Source organism: Sardina pilchardus, chromosome 4 (genome assembly GCF_963854185.1).
Source record: "Sardina pilchardus chromosome 4, fSarPil1.1, whole genome shotgun sequence".
NCBI classification, from domain to species: domain Eukaryota; kingdom Metazoa; phylum Chordata; class Actinopteri; order Clupeiformes; family Clupeidae; genus Sardina; species Sardina pilchardus.
Window position 1 is genome coordinate 18469332 of NC_084997.1, and position 17671 is coordinate 18487002.

Below are 17671 nucleotides of genomic sequence, written 5' to 3' on the forward strand. Positions count from 1 at the left end.
ATAGAGGGGGAAAAAAACCCAGACTGGTCCTTTTGGAGTTGTGTGACTGAACGGGGGCGCCTCTGTTAATTGTGGCCAACCATGGACATATTGGCGTGTGTTACTCCGGATGACAAGACGTTTGATATGGACCCTGTGATTGTGATTAGACTAGCCAGAGTGCCTCTCGCCTCTCTCTGTGGCATGATCGACTGATGGCTTTCAGGAGCAGCTCCATAAATTGTAGTCTGATGGCGGGGCCTTAATAGGGGCAGCTTAATAGAGAATAATTATTTCTTCCTGCCTTGCTTGTGTGTGTGTGTGTGTGTGTGTGTGTGTGTGTGTTTGTACATGGGAGGGGGCTAATGTGTAGTTAATTGTCTTGTGTACAGTATGTACTCATCAGCAAAGGTCAGAGTATGAGTTTGCTTCTCTAAGAATATGCGACTCTGGGCTCTGATTGTGATTACCGTGGTAACCATGCATTAATGTAGTTTGCTTCAAAATACCCCATATTCCACCTTCATTCTGCAAAAAGACAACAAAAAAAGAAAGAAAGAAAATCCAAGATGACGATAGAAACCAAACCACCCTTCCCGCCTCTGTTTGTTACATCCATTTGCAATGACATTAATACATTTACAAGGGCACACGCAGTCCACAGACGGACTTAACTGGCTTTTAAAACGAGTAATATTTTTAGGTCTACTTACTCATTCACACAATTGGAGCTATAATGCAATTCTGATAGCCATTTATCCAAAAGTCCCCGAATGACTTCACAACAGGACTTTGGCCCGTTTGAGCACAACAGATTCATTCTGCTGAAATGTAACAGTACATTACATTGGAAGGGGGAAACCCAGTCTGATCTGTTGTTATTAGCTACTGTCTGTTGGTCATGCTCGCCTGCTTGTCTTCTTCCTCGTTTGTGACCTCGTCAGCTATTCTTCCTCCGTCTAAGTCCTCCACGGCAACGACCTACGGCCCGAGGCCTGACAGACTGTGTTTTTATGTATCAATGAAAGAGGCGATAGAACAGTGTGTGTAGATCGTCGTCGTCCTCTGCATGGGTTGTTGGCAGAAGGCATACAGTATATGGTCTAGTTGTGACTGATGAGGATTAACTGTATGTCAGATGGAGCGATCAGAGAGCACATCTGTGTTCAGTGCATCGCTAGCACAGAATGGCAGCCAAATGGCCCCAATCACGTAAGGTAAATTAAACAAGCAATGCTACAAATTACTGTATGTCAATGACTACATCAATGATGAAGCTCCTCACGACACCAGGATGAGGTATATTGGTTTTTATTTTTGAGTTATAGAACTGTTAGCACGGTTACAAACAGCACAGGCTTACTATTTTCCATAAAAGTCCTCTTTTTATGTCTGATATAAATTGATATTTTACATATTTGTCTTTTGTGTTCATTTAGGCTTCAGCCTGTATCAAAAGACACACAGCTTATGGATGATCAACCCTAGCTGAGAGATTGACCATAACATGACCATAATGTAAATAAACATTATCACTGAGATATTTTTTGCTACACCTGCAGCTCATCAGTGATGGTACCCTACAGTATATCACAAAAAGTCATATGTGGTTACATTATACCTGTGACGTAAACATACTGCCCATTGCCACACTCCACAATGCATAACTCCTAAAGCATTACAAGTGTGCTCATAACATGTTCTAGATGGTCACCGGCAGGAGGACTGCCATGCATTATTCCCCATTCTTCTGTTTGTACCTTTGACACAGAATCACTAAGTACCAAAGACACAGTCCATTCCTGAATTTATTGGAGTACTTTTACAGTATAAAAATACATGTGCGCAATACAGAAGTGTAAATGTTAAGGATGCAAATCACAGTCACATACTGTATCTGAAGATACAATGATGAAAAACAAAAAAAAATAAATGAGATTTTTAAATTATATTTCAGTACCAGATAAATCTGTATCAGACTATGAAACAGTGAGGCCTTCCTACATCTCACGGACATTGTGCGGACATTAAAATTAAATGTTTGAATATTTATCATAGCAAATTACTGCATGTCAGAAACCAGTGGAAATATTCTCCGAAAATATCCTCTTTCAAACACATATGTACATAAAAAATATATACAATGCCTACTTTGCATCCTCCTAGGCAGTTACAAGTACCTCAGTTACCAGGAGATACACTGGGTGGCCTCCTTTCTCATACGGTGTCTGGCCAATGTTCATACCAGTATTACCATATGCATTTGTTTAGAAAAAATAATATCATATACTCATATTTAGCCGTCCTGTACATTTCTTAAACATCATCTGTTCCAAAGATTTCACGGCTCTCAATCAGAATGTACTCAATAATCTGATTTTGGTACGCCATGTTGACTGCCATGTTTCCTGAGTCATTCTCTGGCCACATAAGAGTTGGCCCGAACACAATACTGATGCCTTGTGTTGACATGAGGTTCTTCGTGGAATGACAGAGAATTCTGAAAAGGAACGACAAAAAGGAGAAAAAAGTTATCAATAAAAGAAACCTTGAAAGTATCGACTTGTGGAAGCGCTGCAGGTTTAATCTCTTTTAGCTAATCTGCGTTAAAACTTACAGATGTACAGTTGACAGCAAAGTATGCGTACGACTCGAAATGTCTTACCACAAGCAGCAAAACACTGGCATTCATTTTAAGCGCATATCTTCCACACAACCCGAGAAAGATTTACATGTTTTTTTTTTTTTTTTTCCTTCTCTGTAATTTCATGTTGCAAAAGGCAAGCCCTTTGTAACACCATAAGTCATCTGTGGGGCCGAGGACAGAGTGTATTTGAGGACTCGCGCCTGGTTTCGCGGCGGCACAGCTATCCTCCCTCCCTGGGCTGAGGTTTTGGCCCCGCGCACTGACACAATCAATACAGGGGTGACCTGGCTCGTGGACGGCCCAGTCCCGGGCCAAGGCTTGCCTGATGCAGCACAGCGCAGCCACGAGCGAGGAAGGCCGGGGGAAGAGAGAGAGAGAGAGAGAGAGAGAGAGAGAGAGAGAGAGAGAGAGAGAGGTGATGGAAGAACTGTGGCGGAGGGCTCGGCTCCAAGCCTCTGGTGGAACGCGGCCTGAGAGCTCTGAGGTGGAATGAGTGTACTACTCGCTCACTCACTCGCACAAATCCTCTGCTCTATAGTGAGGAGCGTCTTCAAAAAAGAATTAGGGGGTGAAAGAGTGTGTGTGTGTGTGTGTGTGTGTGTGTGTGTTTTACATTCACTGATAATTTGAGCACATCGTTGTTGCCTTGGAAACCAGACCGAGTGGACACACTTCTCTGCAAACTAACTGGGTGTCAAAGAATGCACACGCAACAATCCAGAGTTCATGACATACTGATGCTGAAATACTGTGCAAATCTAAACCAGATAAACATTTCATCAGACGACATGTAAATATCGAGAGGGCCTCGTTTGAAGGGAAAAAAAATGTTTAAGTAAGGGTTTTTATTGTGCAACCTTAATCTCTTCTGCAAATACCTACCTCCCTCCGTTTCTCTCTTCTACAGCTGTGAAGTACAAATATGTCACTCTTCCTGGAAAATAGATGTGTGGGAAACAGATGCCTAAATAGGACTGATTATAAGGTAATGAATTCCAGGCACGGTGCCGCAGTTACAGGTGGGGACGGCTATTACAGGAAGTTTGTTCATCAGCGTCCATTAATCAGGCCTATCAAACGCTCGTTAGGGCACATTAAAGAGCGCTTGAGGAAGTTCCCGCTCACGTGTTGCCCTCCTCGGCACCAAGCTATAGAGCGCCGCGCGGAGAGGCGGAAGAAAGAACGGGACTTAAAAGAGAACAACTTTAAATGCGTTTGAAAAAAAAAAAAAAAAAAAAAAAGCGCTCTTTGATCGTGAACCTGAACTGTGCAAAGACTGGTTTTGATGGTTGGCATATGAACGCGCAGCGACCGTCGAGAGATGAGCCGCGCAGGGACTCTGCCGTTTGAGCCTCCGTGGTAATCAAAGCAGTGGGATTTTTTTATTTTTTTATTTTAAAAAAAAGGCTGTTCCCTCCAACAAGTGCTCGCCATAATTCTCCATTAACGCGTGTAATTAACCCCTGCGCCATCGTATCCCCTGTACATCACTGCAGGGCCACTCGGCCTGCCATCAGCATTTTAAGTTAATTAGAACACTCCGATGTAAGGATCTGGGCTGTCACTGCTAATGGTCCACTAATGATCTAGCATAAGGTGATTCAATTTCCCAAATTGACGTAAGTTGCCATAAACAAGGCATTTGGCCCGCGCATCTAAATTGCAACTTCACTTCAACAAAAAAATATTGCCACTTCCTTTTGCACTGGACACAGCAGAAATGGTCCACAGCATCAGTGATTATCCTGATAATGAGACTAATCGTGCAACCTAATAGTCCTGCATTTACAGTGCACTTTGTATACATGATTTTGGCCATCACGGAGACAGGAAATTATTCTCTTTCCCCTTTGTTTCAAAGTATAGCCATTACAAATGATAAATGATAGAAAGAAAGAGATATTCTGTATCAAACATGCACCATAGAGGCGGGTCAAGTGCATTGATGCTGTGGACCTCAAACATCTGTATTCTAACCAAGCCATAAAAAGTCAATGACCATTCAGATCCAAGACAGATGGCGCCCCTAAAATACCTACCTGTTCCTTCCTCCCAATGTGCCGCTGATGTAGGCCGTAGTGAGTCGGTGCTTTAACACCTTTTGTGTGCGCACAATGGAACAGGGGCAAGCAAACCACAGGGACACGGAGGAATGTTGCTGCTCTCTGTGAAGCGCAAGCTACTGGTGGTTAGGTAGTCTGCACATTAGAGTGTTATCAGTTTACGTGCAGCCCCACTGCACTTGCTCGTTTTGGTGTGTGTGTGTGTGTGTGTGTGTGTGAATGCATGCGCATGCATGCACGTGTGTCTGTGTGTGTGTGTGTGTGTGTTTGTATGCGCTTGTGCGAGGGTGAGCACAGCTTCGCCAGTGGCCGGCTTAACCGGCAGTGACCGTGCGCCGCGCTCGGTTGCATCTGACAAATCATTGATAGCCCCGACGTAAGCTGACATGTGCGGGCTCAAGATGCCAGTGGTCATTAATTAGCATCTCATTTCCACGCGGGGGGATGACAGGAAGTGGTGGATGGCGCGCGATGCCGCTGTCCTCCCCCGCCTGGCAGGCCTCCGCTAATTGGGTCAGGCTCGCCGGCTCCTTGAGGATCATGGGACGAATAATAAATTGAGGTAGGAGGAAAAAAGGAGGGAAGAGGAGGAGGAGGAGGAGGAAGAAGGGGCAGGGACAGGGACGGGGAGGGAGGGTTGGAGGCGTCGCTGTGAGGTCTGAACTGCGCCAGTGCTCCTCGTGTTAATAGCGGCTGGCCCCAGCTGAACCGAGGCGATAGTGTCTGCTGATAAACCGACCGCAGCGGGTGTTTGTGCAAAAGGCCCCCACCGCCCCCCACTTCCCCAAAGTTTGCTCTAGCACAGGAAGTGGAACTGTGCAGAGATGACTCCTGCTGTCTAAACTGTGAGCCAATGAGGAAGGGACGTCGCCAAGCGAAGGAAGATACCGCTGACAGCGACGACCACGTGAATGTCGGCTCACGTGCTCGGACACTGGGCTACTTCGTTTTTGAAAAAAAAAAAAAAGAAAGAGACGCCTCTTAATATCTGCAAGCACACCTTCTTGCCAGTGCTGGTTGGTTAGTGAAGCAGCAGGCATTTGCCAGTCTGAACTCTGTGACACCTACGGTTCATTTTCCACACCGGCTTGTGCACAAGGCCATAACTCCGAACAGATCCACCACACAGCCAAGGTGCGTGATTAAAAAACGACTATAAATAACAGGGAAAGAACAGGGAGGATAGCAGGCATGGAGACAGGAGAACATTCGATGACTGCTCCTTTGCCCCCCCCCCCCCCCCCCCCCCCACACACCACCACACTCCCACCACCTTCACCCAATGATCAGCTTGCTCTGCCACAGAGGTTTGCTGCGAAAGGTTTATTTTCCAGCGTGCGGTGAGCAGAACCTTGAATTAACGGCAGAAAAACAGACCTCGCAGCTCCTTTAAAGCCCTTGTGGTAAATGGGAAATATGAGCATCAGTGACAAAAACACCCACAAGAAGAGGCATAAATAGAATGGGTAAGCGAAGGTACGCTTGAGAAAATCTGGTTTCCTTGACCACATCATCACAATGCGAGTACACAACTGGTTATTGAATCCAGGCTCGGGTGGTGGACGCGGGGTGGGGAAGAAATGACACGAAAGAAAAAAAAAAAGGTCGAGAGAGAGAGAGAGAGAGAGAGAGAGCACGGGTACAGCGTGAGCCCACAACAAAGCGCTCGAAACGTCCCAGACTCCTACGCCACTCCCAGCGCAGCCAAAACCAGAAAGAAAATATAACCCCCAAGGAAAACGGGACACTAAAACACACTTCCCCTCTTTGGTATGAATGCCACAGTTCGACAGAGGAATGAACACACACACACACACAGATGGACACACACAGGCGAAGTGACAAACAATCGCTTATTCTTGATTTGAACATCCTGCTCGGCAGAGCCTGAGAGGAATTTTTTTCTTCTTCCTGAGTCCAGAAAACCACCTGAAAAAGTGAGACACTGAAGCTCATTTCAGGTTGTTTTTTTTTGGTGAACATGGATTAAGTACAGCAAGAAACAATATGCACAAGAATTCTCCTCCTGTCGTGAACAATGAAACTCCTCTCTCTTGGTCTGAAAAGTCTGTCTCATCCCAAGAACCCTACTTACTTTCAGAGAGAGAGAGAGAGAGAGAGAGAGAGAGAGAGAGAGAGAGAGAGAGAGAGGGCAGGAAGGGGAAGAGAGAAAAGGAAGAAGCGAATGAGCGAGAGAGTGAAGTCGAACTGAGAGAAAGAAATCGAGGCGACACACCAAGACGTTGAGTAAAAGCGAGAGAAGCATAAAGCCGAATGTAAATTGGGACCACATCAAGTGGGTCTGGGAGTGGCTCCCACAGCCCTGGAGCCTGGCCCTCCAAACCTGGGCCCTGTGCCCTTAGTATTATTCCTCCAGCCCAAAGTGAGTGTGCCGCGCGGACAGACTCGGTGGCACTGGCGGGATTTACGTTGTCCCCACAAGTCGTTGAAAAAGGGTCTGGGAAAGGAGCATGTCCTCACAAGTTTATCTGTTTCAGTCATTAAAAATGAGAACGTGACTGGTGTTAGGCACGCCTGCTGTACTTGTGTCATTTCGACTGAAATAGTTTTGAGGACTCGAGTGAGGTTTGGCGTATGGCAAAAAAATGTCTGTAAGATGTTGAGGCCTTGAATAGACTTTTTCGTCAGTATTGTTTATGTGTGTGTGTGTGTGTGTATGTGTGTGTGTGTGTGTGTGTGTGTGTGTGTGTGTGTGTGCGTGTGTGTGCGTCCTCGTGCACAGTATGTGTGCTTGTCAGTTGGTCGATGACAGAACATGACATTTACATCAGTATGTAGTACAAAAAAAATAAGACAGGACAGTGACAGGACAGGACAGTGATCTCTCTATGAGAATACATCAGCACGTCATCATTGTCAGCCCGGCTTGGGTTGCGTCCCAAACCCTGGTGAGGATGGGTGGGACCTGGCATATGAAACCAAACAGACTTCAGCTCGAGAGCCAAAGGGCATGTTCCATCAGGGGAGGGGGGAGGGGGGGTTGCTCATCAATCTGAGATGAGTCTCTTGGCCCCCCTGGTAGGGCGGTAAATGCACGTAAGGCTAAAACGGGGATGGAACATCTCTCCTGGGAGATGGAGTTAGCCATATGGCCCCGTGGGCTCTGCCAAGCATGGCCATCTTGGTCTCGTGTCCTAACAGCCTCTCCTCTCCTCGCCTCGCCTATCCTCTCTGCTCAGCCCTGCACTGTGTGTGTGTGTGTGTGTGTGTGTGTGTGTGTGCGTGCGGTGTGGAACAGAGAGAGAAACATTCCGCTCGCCATCTGTGTGTGTGTGTAACAGTCTCGAAATTGTAGTAATTCACTTGTCAATTGGTGACAAGTTATCAAGTTATCTGCTGTCTGCCTGTTGTCTATGCCGCATTGCTTGTAGGTGTCTTTGCCATCCTGCTTACTGACAATGTCACAGATATCCAAACACAAAGCTAAGTTTAGCATAATACACTGCATTCAACCTCCATGGCCAACTCTTTGGTGGCAACAGAAATGGACACCCACCTGAATGACTGGGGGGGTTTCATGAATTGGAACTCAGAAAGCTCTTTAAAGTGCTCAGCACTCCTGCCCACCCACAGGCCCGAGTGACACGAACTTCATACACTCGTTGGTGGTCCTCTCTGTGGACATGTGAGAGCTTTGCACAGCTGCTGCAATGGTTACTCGTTAAAAACCTGGGGCAAGTCTCAACTGCTGCCTTTTGAAATTAAAACTTCATTGATAAATATAAAAAAAACCCCATCAAGGCACTTTCTCGGCTAATGCCAACAGGAGGTGGCACTGGTAACAGGCATTGGTATCTTACTTTTGCAGATGTCGGAATAAGAGCTTCATGGTGTTGTGGTTGGGCTTGGGCAGCTGATGGACCAGTTTCTTCACAACCTGGACCTTCTGTTTGGAATCCTTTATTTCTGCGTGGGAAAGAGGTGAGTGCATGTTCAGTATTCTGCTCCACTACATAGTCCAAGAGCATTAGCTCAAAATAAGGTCAAACCCGGAACAAATTAGTAACAAGCTGAATTTTTCAGGATATGTTCAGAATACCTTTAGGAATAACATACTAAAAGTCCCCGTGAATCCCCCTTGTGCTCTCTGAGATATTCAAGATGGCGTCCAAAATGGCCGCTATTTGGAGATTTTTCCACATCTCAGGCTTAAAACCTAATACAAATGCAATTAAAAGGTCAAAATATATGTTTTTTAGGGTAAGTAAGTCAAGTTCATCATTAGTTTCTTGAATGGAGACATTTCATAATAATACAGTTACCTCCATAAGTATTGGAAAACATCCTAAAGTTGACTGTATAAAATCGTCTTTTGGAAATTGATCTTAATGCCTTAAATGGAAAAAATTAGGATACATCCAACCTTTAAGGACATCAATTTTGTTTGTGAATAAGTATCATAAGGGTTTTATTTCAGTTAAGCTATTAGCTGGTTTCATTCTCATTGAGCTCAATGCAATTCAAACCAGCTAATAGGCTAACTGAAATAAAACCATGCTAATCTCTTGGTATGGTGAAGGCACACACACACACACAGATGCACAGTACACACACACACACACACACACACACCTACACACACCTTACACACACACACACACACACACACACTCACACACAGATGCACAGTACACACACACACACACCTACACACACCTTACACACACACACACACATGCACAGTGCACACACACACACATACACACACACACACACACCTACACACACCTTACACACACACACACACACACAGATGCACAGTGCACACACACACACACACACACACACCTTTGAGTAAGTTTTGTGAGACCACCGGAGCTGTGAAGTGAGTGTGTGTGTGATGTACTATAGCCTGTGTGTGTGTGTGTTTGTGTGTATGGGTGCGTTTATGTGTGCCCGTGTGTGTGTTTGCATGTGTGTATACATGTGTGTGTGTTTGCATGTGTGTATACATGTGTGTTTGTATGTGTGTATGTGCATGTTCTGTGTGTATTCTGTATGTGTTCTCTTTCTTTCTCTCTCTCTCTCTGTGTCTGTGTGTGTTCTCTCTTTCTCTCTCTCTCTCTGTGTGTGTGTGTGCGTGCGTATGTGTGTGTGTGTGTGTGTGTGAGAGTGTGTGCCTGCGTGTGTGTGTGTGTGTGTGTGTGTGTGTGTGTGTGTGTGAGTGTGTGATCTGATATTGGAGTGACAGTGACGGCAGAGAACACAGTGAACATATACACATAGAGACACATAAAACACACACACAAGCAGACACACACACACACACTCATAGACAGAGAAGCACTCATACACAAAAGCAAGCGCACATGCACACACTCATTTACATACAGAAAAGTTGCAATAGGGGATGGAGTAGGCGATGGAAACAAAAGCGTGATTGATATTTGCGGAGAGAATGTGCAGGACTGAGCGGCGGTCATACTGTGTATCCCTTTGCGGTAGGCTACATCTAGTTTTCCAACATTCCTGTCACACCGGTGTGACGGTACACTCTATGAAAAAATGAGGAAATATCATTCTGAATGAATAATGTATCGTAAATAAATAAATGTTTTCCTTAAAATACAGGGGTCATAAGTATTGGAACGCCTATGTTAACCCTATGTGTTAAAATTCCCATAGAGGCAGGACGATTTTTTATTCATTTATTTATTTAAAATAAATGGATCCATCCAGGACACTATGCACCCTGATAAAGAACCCTTGGCCTTTGGAATTAAAATAACCCCACATCATCACATACCCTTCACCACCAAGAGATAGCATGGCTTTATTTCAGTTAGCCTATTAGCTGGTTTGAATTGCATTGAGCTCAATGAGAATGAAACCAGCTAATAGGCTAACTGAAATAAAAACCATTATGATATTATTCACAGACAAAATTGATCTCCTTAAAGGTTGGATATTTCCTATTTTTTCCATTTAAGGCATTAAGATCAATTTCCAAAAGACGATTTTATACAGTCAACTTTAGCATGTGTTCCAATACGAGGTAACTGTATTATTATGAAATGTCTCCATTCAATAAACTAATGATGAAATTGACTTACTTGCCCTATAAAACATATATTTTGACCTTTTAATTGCATTTGTATTAGGTTTTAAGCCTGAGATGTGGAAATATCTCCAAATAGCGGGCATTTTGGACGCCATCTTGAATATCTCAGAGAGCACAAGGGGGATTCACGGGGACTTTTAGTATGTTATTCCTTAAGGTATTCTGAACATATCCTGAAAAATTCAGCTTGTTACTAATTTGTTCCGGGTTTGACCCTATTACTACTGGACTAACAATGACAGACACAAATGCATTGCAGGCAGCATATTGTATTATTTGTCCAACTCCCCTTATTGTATCCACATGCGCAAGTTCTTGTTTGACAGCAAAAAAATGCCATGCCGAGCACAATGAGGGTACAATGAGGGTAATAACACTTTTATTGAAAGAAACCAAAACAGTGTGTGGGTTCTGCATGCGTGTCTGAGCATGTGCACACAGAAAAAGGGGGGGGGGGGGGGGGGTGTGGTGGGGTGGGTGCTGATACAGTATACTATGACCAGTTCACAGCACAAAAGCGAGTTCATTCAAAGTGCTTCCTGTGCACCGGCTTTCGCGCCCGGCCCTCCGGATCCGACTCCAGTTGCGTCTGACCGAAGGCGGCCGACCGATGTTTGGATCTGCGGTGACTCGCGGCCCTCTCGCTCACATCAGAGAGCTCGGGCCGTGACATAATGATGTCTAATAGTGGGCTCCCATTAGAGGCTGTTAGGTTGTAACTGGAGCCCCTGATCGTTGACCCCGGGCTCGTAAGCTCTCCTTGCCCCAGCACTGGGCCATGATACCCCCCCTCTACAGCGCGGACGCCCCCCCCCCCCCCCCCCTCCTTTTGAGGCACGGGACCCCCAGAGAAACCATCTTGTCCATTTTTTCCCCTCTGCTAATGGACCAAAGTGACCTCTGACCCTGGGAAATGTGTCTCATTCATCACAGAGTGCCACAGATCTGTATTTGTCAGTTATATTCGCAACAACGAGGGGAAAAGCACAATAAACTAAAACCAAATATTTGTCCAACAGATGAAGGAAATTCAAATATTTTGTTCAAGATGTGCCAAGCAGCTAAAACTTCACATTAATCAAAGTTAGTTGAGCCATTTATCACCAGTAGCTGCAGGCGTGTCTTAGTGTGCCCTAATTTATGACCACATTTCAAATATACATGGGAGAGATGTTTAATAATAATAATACTATTATATAAACTAATACTAATACTATGTACTAATGTATGTCCTGAAATACAAATCACAGAAATTTTATTTCAAGACACTCAGAAGCATTAGAGTTATAGGATCTCTTCATTCAGGTGTCTCCAATCAGGTCATAACGTTACCATTTGGTTTGCTTTTGGTCATTTCAGTCACAACACCTTTGATTACCTTCAGCTAATCACCACAGCACAAAGGTCAGGCCTGAATTACTCTACTCAAAACAATTAAGCCCAAACAGATGCTAGCGTCCTCATATGTGTGTGTATAACTATAGCTGATTGACAGAGGTTTTCACCGGAGAGAAGAAACTCCACAGCTATTACTCCCAGACCCTTCTCTTAAGTGCCTGTCTGATCGATAACAGAATAGTTTCAGTGAATCAAAGAAATGACAGCAAGGAAATTGACCCTGCTCACGTCACTGTACAGATCGCTTACTCCTAAACAGAATAAAACCCTGACACTTACAGCGGGATAGAATGTGCTGCACACTTCAGTCACTGAGGTGCTAAGTAATAACGGAGCGCTGTTGCAGGACCCACTCTCTCTGACAATGGTGATTTGTGCCTGCCTGTCTTCCTCTCTATTAGTATGGAATGAGGACAGCATTGCTGAGTAGAAAAGTAGTGGCGCTCCTAGTCAACTGTACCAGTGAAGGAGGCCCCCTGGGTATGGTCGGAGCAGATGTCTGCGTGTACACACCGAGCTGGCATGGGCGCCCGGTAGCAGATGCCTGCCTGCGCTGCCAGGTCTGCCAGTTGAGCACAGACGGGCGAACACGTCCTGGGATTGCGCAGGAGCACGGAGCCAAGGCCCTGACCTTCTGTTGTAGGTAAAGCCTGCTGCTTGATTGGTTTGGTCTGTTAACACTTCCTTGCTTTGTCATCACGGTCAATTAGACATGCGTTTTATCCCGGTGAAAAAAAAAAAGAAAAAGAAACATGAGGCCGGGAACAAAACATACGGCCGGAGACGTCTAACCTCCTTCCTGTTCCGCCGCGCCGTGAGCTCACGACAGAACGAGCTTGCTCTGTGACCTACACGCCTCCCTCTCGTCCCGTGACAACACGACAACTTTTCCCCAACTCGTCGGAACCCTGTAAAACCTTGGCAATGCCGGAGAAGCCCAACCAACGGCCCTACGGTTATGCAAAGAGGCAAAGGCCCTAACTTTCCCGGGGCTATAACAAATCTGTGGCAGTCGGCCTCTAAAATATTTAATCTGGTCATTACTGCTGGCATAAAGGACACCACTCACTAATTACTTAGCCGTTGGTAGCTAACATATTGGAGATGCCCCCTCATCCTCCATTTCTGACAGATGGCTGGGATGGAGTCATTAATATATAACAAGCCTCCATGCTCGCATTTAGATGTGCTGATTCACTGCAGCCCCTACTGCAGAGCAAGTCAGGGCAGGGGGGAGAGCCAGGCTCTCAGAAAAATAGCATCAGTGAAAGGTCATTAGGTAGAAACCATCTGAAAGTTTACAAGGGTCCCGATATTGAATTCTGTGTAGGAAAATCATTATCCATGTTAATCACTGTCCCGCTTTTTTTTTTTCCCTTTCTGGTCACAACTATGCACATAATTGTACACAATACAAAAATGTGGTGATTATTGGGGAAAAATGTCTCTAATCAATCTCAATCTTGCCGTTTGAACCATGAGCTCTCCGCGGTTGGAAAGTCATTTGAGAGGAAAGCGAAACGTTCTGCACTCGAATTAGGCTCTTTTTTTTCATGCCTGCGCGGTCCCAGGTTACAGCATTAGGCAGGATGTGTTGAAACCAACAGGGACCTGAGTGATTTATGGTGTTATGACAAGAGAGAATTACAGCATTTCAGACATTTCCCAACAGAATCGATTTTTAGACACACAAATAAACATTTTCTTTTTGTCTTATTGCCCCTGCTGCCCAACTGCTTAGACTTGGCAATGTGACCTTAAAGGTCAAGGGGGCTTAATTCCCTACGTACCCAATAACTGAAATCCTATATGGTCTGAGATCAAACATCTGGGAAACAAACACATCAGAATATGGAAATGCGTATCAGTAACTCAGTGTTGAATGACTCAAGCCTTTTCAGTACTCACTAATAACTTAAAAATGCAGTCATCCATGAGTGAGTTTCTACAGCAATCCATACATTCTAATTAGCTAAATGCTTCTGGCCACAAGTTGTGTAGAACAAGGTTGTGTTTGTGGACACAAATATATCTGTGGATTCGACAGCTTTGTTAAATTTACAGATATCACAAATTGTGATATGAATGAACGGCAAGTGATTCAACATGCAGTGTGTGCGTGCCAACCTGCGTCCTCTATGATTAAACGCTCACCCTGAGAGCAGTGCCAGTATCTTCAGCAAAACACTGTGTAAATCCAAAGGAGAATTATTCAGATTCAGAGTAGAAACAGACTACATCTTCTTCTCCTACTGAAATGCCAAAGCCTGAACGCTAGATTTTTTTTTTTTTTTTTGAACAACACAGCCTGTGCATCAGCCCAAGGCATTGTTTTAGGACGGCCCAGAATGACCCACATTGGTCCCGACTCCCCTGTGTGTGTACAGAGTGAAATGATTATCTGTGTCCCACACTTCAGCTGCTGACGGTTTGATATGGCATCCATAATAATCAGTGCAGTTCCTTTGCTGTCCTCCTCTCCTACTGCAGCAGCCACTTGCCATCAGCACTGCGGCTAAATCTTATCCAACAAAAAGCGACCGAAAAACAAAAAGAGAAACTTTTGCAGAATAAGACGGGCACTCTGACAGATAAACAAAGGTTTTAACGTGACCTGACCACCAGTGGACCGCATGGGTCTGCACTGACACAGAGGCAGCGATTCCCTTGCCTTGTGAATGCAGAATATGCATGCTGCAGCTCCTAAAAAGCAGTGGATATAATCCAATTACAAACACTGGAGTCTACTTTGCTCAAATAGAGCTTACTGCACAACCTGATCTCCAGGCTTAGTCTGCTGGCTTACTTAAACCCCATCAAGGCAAATATTAGCACAGTGCAAATAGTCCTGCAGGTTATGATTAAGATTTTAAATGTATCCCAATTGTATGCTTTTGGTTAATGAATAACAAAGTCTTAGAGGATCATGGCTGTAATATATTAAACATGAAAAGCTCCTTGATGAAATATAGAAACTGGATGTCTTTTTGCATTTCAAAAGCTTTCTGTGGACAGTGAGCGTGTATGCCGATGAAGCCATGACAGAGTTGAGTTAAAAGAGTTATGAGAGGGTAAGATATTAAGAATTTTTTACAGTTTTATCACTGAATACTTCAACAGCGTAATAAAAATTATATTATTGCCGGCGAAAAAATGGCGAGTTTTCTATTGTCAGTTCACTGTGACAATGACACATCTAAATTTCACCACGAAAAAAAAAAAATGTGGAATTAATGGACTGATCATTTATGCTTGTGAGCTCGTCATCATGGTGCTAGTGGGCCAGCCACTGTGTGAACAGACTCCGAGGTTCTGGATCCGAGTGTGTGTCAGCGACAGACTGCTGGATTGAACTGGACCAGGCTGAGAGAGTCGGAGAGAGAGAGACAGGTGGCCGAAGGCTCCCCGTCTGATTTGAGGGGCTCCATGAATAATAGATGGGCGTCCAGATGAGCCAAGAGCCAGAGCAGACACAGCTGCTCCCCTTTACACCTTCCAAAAAAAGCCCCCTTGCACTAACACTGCACTGCACTGCTGAGCGGGACCTGGGAGCTGGCATCTCCCTGTCTATCCCCACCTGAGAATCTCGGGGTACACGCTGGGTGTCAAAGAGGGGAGGACACGACGAGTACTGGAACGTTCTGGTGTTGAGAACGTGAGCTTGGTGCGGGTGGAGGAGGCGGAGGGACAGATAATTGGATCAGATACAGCATTCATATATATAAAAGCTTACAAATAAAATTAAATAAAAAGCAGTTCTAAGTGTTTTATGGAATTTGATTGTTATTAGTTGTTTGATTGGTGTGTATGCAGAAAATTGGGAGTAAATGAGACTTGATCATGCAGCATCAGGTTCGCATCAGGTCAGCCGGAGTGTGCGAGCGAGGCCTTGGACATGTGACAGACAGGGAACCGCTTTGCATGACTGTACAAACGCAAATATGTCCAGTACACATGCTCTCTCTCTCTCTCCCTGAGTTTCCCCCGAGGAGAGGGCTTACAATTAGCGACGTGCTAATGTGTTGTTGTCCTAATCGCACCCCCCCCCCCCCCCCCCCCCTCCTGTCCAGTCAGCCGGTCCCCTGGTCCCTGAGCTGATGCCACCGCCACCCGCCCATCAGAAGGGGCAGCCAGGATGATCCGAGAGGCTCTAATAGCAGCGAGCCCACTGTTTTTGGAGTGTAGCGCAGCACAGCCAAGGCCACCATTTTAAAGTAGGCAGTGATGGATGAACAGAGGCTGTTGTGTCCAAGTGTGAGTGAGTGCACATGGGAGAGACACTAATGAAGACGGCTTCCGGGATGTAGAGAGACTGATATGATCTTGTTGGCGCACCTTCTGATATCGTGTGCCTTTGAACGGAATGTTTTTTTTTTTTTTTCTTACCTGATTTCTAACTGGTCGACCACCTGGGAATGACTTAAAAGCAGACCAAAACATCAATTTGTTAAAAAGTTTGAAGGCGTTTGAAGTCTGAAGTAGTTCACTCGTACCTGAATGTAATAAGCTCGGTGAGCAATAATGCAGGAGCCAAGAGCTTTCATAGGGGCCTCTCTCTCTCTCTCTCTCTCTCTCTCTCTCTCTCTCTCTCTGACTCTCTATCTCTCTATCTGTCTCTGCCTCTCTTTCTCTCTCTCTAACTGCTGTTTATCATCAGGAGTCTATATTTATTCTCCTCCCCCAAGCTTTCTTTAGCTCAATTCCAGTGGAACGTGTTGCAGGTTGGGCTAATTATACCTCCTGCTAAGAGGGTCTCCTTGCAGTACTAATTAGTTGTCTAAACGTTATCTGAAAGTGATCAGCCTTGTAGACTTGGCTGATTTACTGGGTGGAAGCACCTTGCAGGCCAGTGGGTATTCTGGCCTACATTTTGAGCGTGTAAATATTTATTGCCAAATTATAGCAGCACCTTGGGATTACGTCTTCCTGTCTCCTGTGTGCTCAGGCACTGGGATGAAAGCAAGTGGCAGTAAGGGAGAAAATGTATCATAAATAGAAATGTAAAACGAGGTTTCTTCCTCACAAGAACAGATAATACGTATGATAATAGCATCTGTGTGAGTTGTAAAGAACACACATCGTTTACTTTCTGTCTCTGTCTACTTAACTGTACAGTACATCCATGTATGAGTACATCATGTAATGTACTGTATGAAGGCCATGCTATACTGCAGCGTTCCATACGGTGGCGCTCTATTGCTTTTGAGGGGCTCTTTGTTTGCCACCTGAGCCACCTGAGTGCTCGAGGGTGAGGGACAGATGGAGAGACAGAGCCGGGGGGGCGCGCCACTTCTGCCGCCTCCGCCGCCGTGAGTGTTTGGCCTTCACCGGAGGGCTGTGCCAGCGAAGAGCACCGCGGTGTCAATCAGCCAGCTGACATGGCGCGGGGATCGGTCTTGGCTCACGCCGGAGACGGAGACGGAGAAGGAGAAGGAGGAGAGCGATCAGCAGCAGAATCTGTTCTGGTGACAGTTTCTGTCTGGACTGCAGGGCTTGGCTGTG

General features: G+C 45.3%; 1 protein-coding gene across 1 annotated transcript in view; it reads right to left on the reverse strand.

Annotated features, from left to right (window-relative positions):
* Nucleotides 1-1769: 1769 nt before the first annotated feature.
* Nucleotides 1770-17671, reverse strand: part of arhgap15 (Rho GTPase activating protein 15) — a 44195-nt gene continuing 28293 nt past the window's right edge. Inside the window, exons 13-14 of the mRNA XM_062534415.1 lie at nt 8511-8616; nt 1770-2479 (exon numbers count right to left, since the gene is read on the reverse strand). Coding sequence (XP_062390399.1) covers nt 2296-2479; nt 8511-8616 — 290 coding nt within the window. The 3' untranslated portion in view covers nt 1770-2295. The remainder of the gene's footprint in view (nt 2480-8510; nt 8617-17671) is intronic.